This window comes from Sinocyclocheilus grahami, unplaced genomic scaffold (assembly GCF_001515645.1).
Source record: "Sinocyclocheilus grahami isolate Dianchi unplaced genomic scaffold, SAMN03320097.WGS_v1.1 scaffold749.1, whole genome shotgun sequence".
Taxonomy (NCBI): Eukaryota; Metazoa; Chordata; class Actinopteri; order Cypriniformes; family Cyprinidae; genus Sinocyclocheilus; species Sinocyclocheilus grahami.
Window position 1 is genome coordinate 426,983 of NW_015505928.1, and position 6,261 is coordinate 433,243.

General features: G+C 35.2%; 1 protein-coding gene across 1 annotated transcript in view; it reads right to left on the reverse strand.

The window, feature by feature from the left end:
* The window catches only part of LOC107560971 (piwi-like protein 2), a 43,294-nt gene that overhangs the window by 23,178 nt on the left and 13,855 nt on the right, over positions 1-6,261 (reverse strand). Inside the window, exon 8 of the mRNA XM_016245283.1 lies at positions 4,846-4,970. Within this exon, the coding sequence (XP_016100769.1) occupies positions 4,846-4,970 (125 nt within the window). The remainder of the gene's footprint in view (positions 1-4,845; positions 4,971-6,261) is intronic.

A 6,261-nucleotide genomic window follows, 5' to 3' on the forward strand; every position in this document is an offset into this window, starting at 1 on the left:
CACACACACACACACACCCACACACGAGCGTGACTTTAGCACTAGATTTAGCAACTTTCAGACCCTTTTAGCGGCTTTTTTACAAAGAATATTCATACTGACAAACCTAGCTATCTAAACCTAGGGCATTCTAAGTAAATATATTGCAGTATTTCCTCTCAATCAGTAGAAAATATGGTTAACACCCGGTCATGCATAAAAAAAAATACCGTCATGTACCGTGAAACCGGTATAATTTAGAAAAATACTGTGATATAAATTTTTGGTCATACCGCCCAGCACCAATCTGAAATACATTTATTTCATGCCAAGTATACTAAAAATACATTTACATATCATATTTGTAATGTGTTAAAGTCTTAATGCTGTATACCCTAACTCTAGTGAAAAATAAATATACTAAAATGTATTTGATAGGGATGCACGATATATCGGCCACCATATCGGCATCGGCCGATAAATGTTCATTTTAATGTTATCATTATTGAACCGATACATTTTTTTTGCTAATATATTAAAGCCGATAAATAATGCATTATTTCCTGCAGAGACACTTCAGATGCGCACTGTTCGCCATGATGGTTTTTAATTGCTTGAAATACTATTGGAATCACTTTGAAAAGGAAAATACAGTGAAGTGCAACATGTGCAGGAAAAGTCTGTCATAATATAATAAGAACATTACTGTTAAACAATGGAATCTTTGTGCGCTCGTGTTTGAGCGCATTGTTACGGGAAGAGCGCATTCACAACGGAGCTGCACCTTCATGACAAGCGCAGTTATTTTCACTTGTGCATTTGCAGCCTTTTGTGCAATTGTACGTTGTAATATTGTGTTTATTTTATGCATATAGGTCTGATTTATCACATATAGAATGCGTTCGGCTAATAGAGCGCTTCAGTTTACCGGTTATCATCTTTAGCTCAGCGCACGCAGCTCAAACAGCAGCGCATACATAACATTATAATGAGAACACTATTATAATAAAAAGTTGCTAATTCTTTGGTTTAATTTGTCGTGTTTCAGCGCGTTGTTGCGGGAAGAGCGCATCCACAACATAAGTTACACATTCTGGTTAGCACGTAACTTACTTCGAGTTCACTTGTGCATTTGCGTTTTTTTGTACATGTATAAGTTGCAACATTATGTTTATATTGTATAAATATCTGATTAATCTCATATCTGATTAATCTAATATATTATGCGTTTCCTTGAGTTAAATAAGCTGCCAGCAAAGCGCTTCAGTTTACCGGGGTTCATTCAGCTCTTCAACTTCAGCGCACGCAGTGTGAACAGCAGTGCACAACATTAATAACTAGTATAACTGAGAATGTCATATGCGTAACATTATAAAGAGAATATTACCGTAATAAAAGTTGCTAATTCTTTGGGTTTATTTGCCGTGTTTCAGCTCGTTGTTACGGGAAGAGCACATCGAGTTACACATCTGACTAGCACATAACTTAGTTCAAGATCACTTGCGCATTTGCATCTTTTTGTGCATTTGTAAGTTATAATATTATGTTTATGATGTATAAATATCTGATTCTCATAGCATAATTAACCCACTAACAAAGCGCTTCAGTTTACCGGTGTTCATTCAGCTCTTCAGCAACAGCGCACGCAGCTTAAACAGAAATGCTGCCATTTGAAACAATGGTATTAATTTAAGGTACTTCTTTTTCAAAATCACTGATATATTATTAATACTAAGCAACCTAATTTTATCTTATTATTTTCATCAACAATATGGTTTAATTAAAATAATTTCATTATCGTCTGTGCAAAGTCTATTCCGTTTAATTTATCCATGGCACATGATTTTTAAATTTTTTTACACGCATGTTGTCTAGAGACTTGTTTGCATTATTTTATTTATTTGTAAGGCTGCTTTATGTTTGATTTATGTTGAAGTGTTTAATGGCTTTTAATGGTGAGGCTATTTTTGTAATCAAGCTCTCAAAAATTATATAAAAATTTGGATTTAAATTTATCGGGCAACATATCGGTTATCGGCTTTCATATATAAAGAATTATCGGTATCGGACAAAATTTTCATATCGGTGCATACCTAGTATTTGAAACATTTATTTCATGCTAGGTATACTACAAATACATTTACATATTTATGTACTTGCATAAATACCCTGCAACTGTACTTTTGGTATATTAACCTGGTATACTTAAAGTCTGCTAAATTGGAACAACTCATTTTGTGTTTAATGCACTTTAATTGTGCAGAAGTAGTGCTGAAGTCTAACTAAAGATATACTAAGTATATTTGATCATGCAAAAGTGGAACTATTGCAAGTACACTTCAGGTACACTTGAAAAAATCTTGCATTTGAAGACCGATATTATTCAAAGATTATATAATCCTCATCAATAGTGACATTAAAACACATTCTAAGCTTAATATTAAGAAATGTGCATTCTGCACAAGTAGTGCTCGAAATAAAGTATAATTTTTTAATTAGTAAGTCTTGAGCAATATGAGAAATATGTTAATAGATTTAAACTATACTTAGTATGTCTACTGTAATAATCGTACCAACAAAATCTATAATCGTTGCATCCCTAATTCTGAACATTGCATTATGTCTACGTAATACATCAAACTCTTTTCAAACCATTAGTGGGTTCATACATTAATGAAAGAGAGCACATTTGTTTTCTCTCAAGAGGAGGACATTTCAAACCATGAAAGAGCAAAACAAGAAGAACAAATCACAAACACATCTCAGGGCTCCAGACTCATTCTTCCCACTGGTCTCTCTTTTGCGACTAACTTTCTCAGTTGGTCGCACGGGCACATGATTTGGTCGCAATATTTTATTTTATTTTGCGCTACAACATGGGATTAATCAATGCATGCTTTATCATAGTTCATAGTTATATGGAAACGAAAGTGGTTAACATTCAACCTGTTCTTTTTCATCAGTAGTATTATTTGTGATTTGAATTTTGTGAACGGGAGTTCCTCTTTTGCTGTGTTATAAGCCGGGCTTGGGGTGCTTTCACTTTCAAATTCGCGATCTTGTCACGTTTTACAAGAAAAGATAATTGTCCGTTTTGCTTCCATACATCCACACACCTTTCACTTTTTAAGACTAAAACAAAAGATTGATTCATTGCTATTCTTAATTAAAAAGCACAACAACAATAAAACAGTAAGATACAATGACAAACTAGCTTACAAAACGTTTTAACGTATTAATAAAAACGAATAAGATGAGGCTTAGCATACACCACATGCTGTATTATATACTGACTAATAAATTACAGAATGTTTAGCAAACATTGAGGAATCAAATCATTCCCCACATGAATACCAACATGTTCACCTTCTCTGGTTTAAGAAGCGGTCTTTTACTTTACTTTAGCTTGAAAACCATTCATCTTTTCCTCAATATTTGCATAATTTTTTCTGCACGCAGCTTAATAAACCAGTATAAACCAGGCTCTACACTCGAAGTGCTGATCAGTTCAAACGCGTAGCGTGGTTTCGTTATGCTTTCAGTTTCGTTTGTCGTTTGATGTTTCTCATATGCAACAGAAATGGCAGCGCTTATGAGTTAAACAATGCGGTGGTTGCGCCAGTGTGACCGCTCACAAAATTTAGTCGCACAGGCAGAAAAAAAATGGTCGTAGTCTGGAGCCCTGCATATGACCTGCAGTGTCTTGAGAATCCTTGTATTATACATGGAGAATACACACCTCCTTAAGACCACGTTGTAGAATGGGATACACAGATCAGAGCTGGGCGGCAGAATCTTTGTCAACTGGATCTTGATGTCAATCTCTTGATTGTCCGTTTTTCTCTCAGCTTTAAGATGAACAACCTGTTACACAGAAAAGCCAAAGTAAGCTTGGGTAATTAGTAGGGATGTAATGGTTCGGTGCGTACCTTGGTTTTAATGTCACGTTTGGTGTAGTTTCGGTACAGCGGAGGGAAAAACTAAACAATAAATTGCTTTTTTTATTAAACTGTGGTTTACGGAACAAATTGCCCTTTCTTTAAAATAATTTAATTACCAGTTAAGTGGTTCTCAACTGGTTTGGCCTTGGGACCCACGTTTTATTGTTATATTCTATTGTCGGGAGTTCCTCTTTTGCTGTGTTATAAGCCGGGCTTGGGGTGCTTTCACTTTCAAATTCGCGATCTTGTCACGTTTTACAAGAAAAGATAATTGTCCGTTTTGCTTCCATACATCCACACACCTTTCACTTTTTAAGACTAAAACAAAAGATTGATTCATTGCTATTCTTAATTAAAAAGCACAACAACAATAAAACAGTAAGATACAATGACAAACTAGCTTACAAAACGTTTTAACGTATTAATAAAAACGAATAAGATGAGGCTTAGCATACACCACATGCTGTATTATATACCGACTAATAAATTACAGAATGTTTAGCAAACATTGAGGAATCAAATCATTCCCCACATGAATACCAACATGTTCACCTTCTCTGGTTTAAGAAGCGGTCTTTTACTTTACTTTAGCTTGAAAACCATTCATCTTTTCCTCAATATTTGCATAATTTTTTCTGCACGCAGCTTAATAAACCAGTATAAACCAGGCTCTACACTCGAAGTGCTGATCAGTTCAAACGCGTAGCGTGGTTTCGTTATGCTTTCAGTTTCGTTTGTCGTTTGATGTTTCTCATATGCAACAGAAATGGCAGCGCTTATGAGTTAAACAATGCGGTGGTTGCGCCAGTGTGACCGCTCACAAAATTTAGTCGCACAGGCAGAAAAAAAATGGTCGTAGTCTGGAGCCCTGCATATGACCTGCAGTGTCTTGAGAATCCTTGTATTATACATGGAGAATACACACCTCCTTAAGACCACGTTGTAGAATGGGATACACAGATCAGAGCTGGGCGGCAGAATCTTTGTCAACTGGATCTTGATGTCAATCTCTTGATTGTCCGTTTTTCTCTCAGCTTTAAGATGAACAACCTGTTACACAGAAAAGCCAAAGTAAGCTTGGGTAATTAGTAGGGATGTAATGGTTCGGTGCGTACCTTGGTTTTAATGTCACGTTTGGTGTAGTTTCGGTACAGCAGAGGGAAAAACTAAACAATAAATTGCTTTTTTTATTAAACTGTGGTTTACGGAACAAATTGCCCTTTCTTTAAAATAATTTAATTACCAGTTAAGTGGTTCTCAACTGGTTTGGCCTTGGGACCCACGTTTTATTGTTATATTATATTATATTGTTATATATCAAATTTGTTAAAACAAAAACAAAGCAAATTTATTTCACAAAAATTAAGACTGTTAAGAATATGACTAATACTGAATAAACAGCCTACAGTCGTGGTCAGAATTATTGGCACCCTTGGTAAATATGATCAAAGAAGGTAAAAATAAATCTGCATTGTTAATCATTTTGATCTTTTATTTAAAAAATTTCACAAATATCTAACCCTTCATTGAACTAAAACAATTGCAAATGGGGGAAAATCTCATTATGAAAATTGTTTTTCTCAAATAAATGTTGGACAATTACTGGCACCCCTAGAAATTCTTATGAGTAAAATATCTGAAGTATATTTCCATTCATATTTACAAATTATGAATCTGTCTGGAAGAGGACATGTGTCTATTCCGTCCTAATGCACGCTGAGGAGGAGAGTTTGAGTGGCTAAATACTTTCCAAAAACCACAGCTGGAGAATTGCAGAAAATAGTTGAGTCTCGGGGCCGGAAAACCTTAAAAAAAAAAAAATCAAACAGCACCTACACCACATGTTGTTTGGGAGGGTTTCAAGAAAAAAAAGAAAAGAAAAATCAATAAAAGAAAATGCTCTCATCCAAAAACAATCCAAAGCATATTCTGTTGTCAGACACGACTGGAACTTCAAATGGGACTGGCTTCTATGGTCAGATGTAACTAAAAAAATTAGCTTTTTAGCAACAAACACTCAAGATGGGTTTGGTGCACACAGGGATAAAAAGTACCCCATCTGTACAATGAAATATACTGCTGTATTTTTAATGTTGTGAGCCTATATTTCTGCTGGAGGTCCTGGGCATCTTGTTTAGATACACGGCATCTTTGATTCTATCAAATACCAACAGATAAAAAATCAAAAAGTGACTGACTCTGTTAGAAATCTTATAATGGGCCATGTTTGGATCTTCCAAACGGACAATAATCCAAAAACAAACCTTAAAAACAACACAAAAATGGGTCACTGGGCACAAAACCAAGCTTCTGCTATGGCCATTCCAGTTCCCTGACCTGA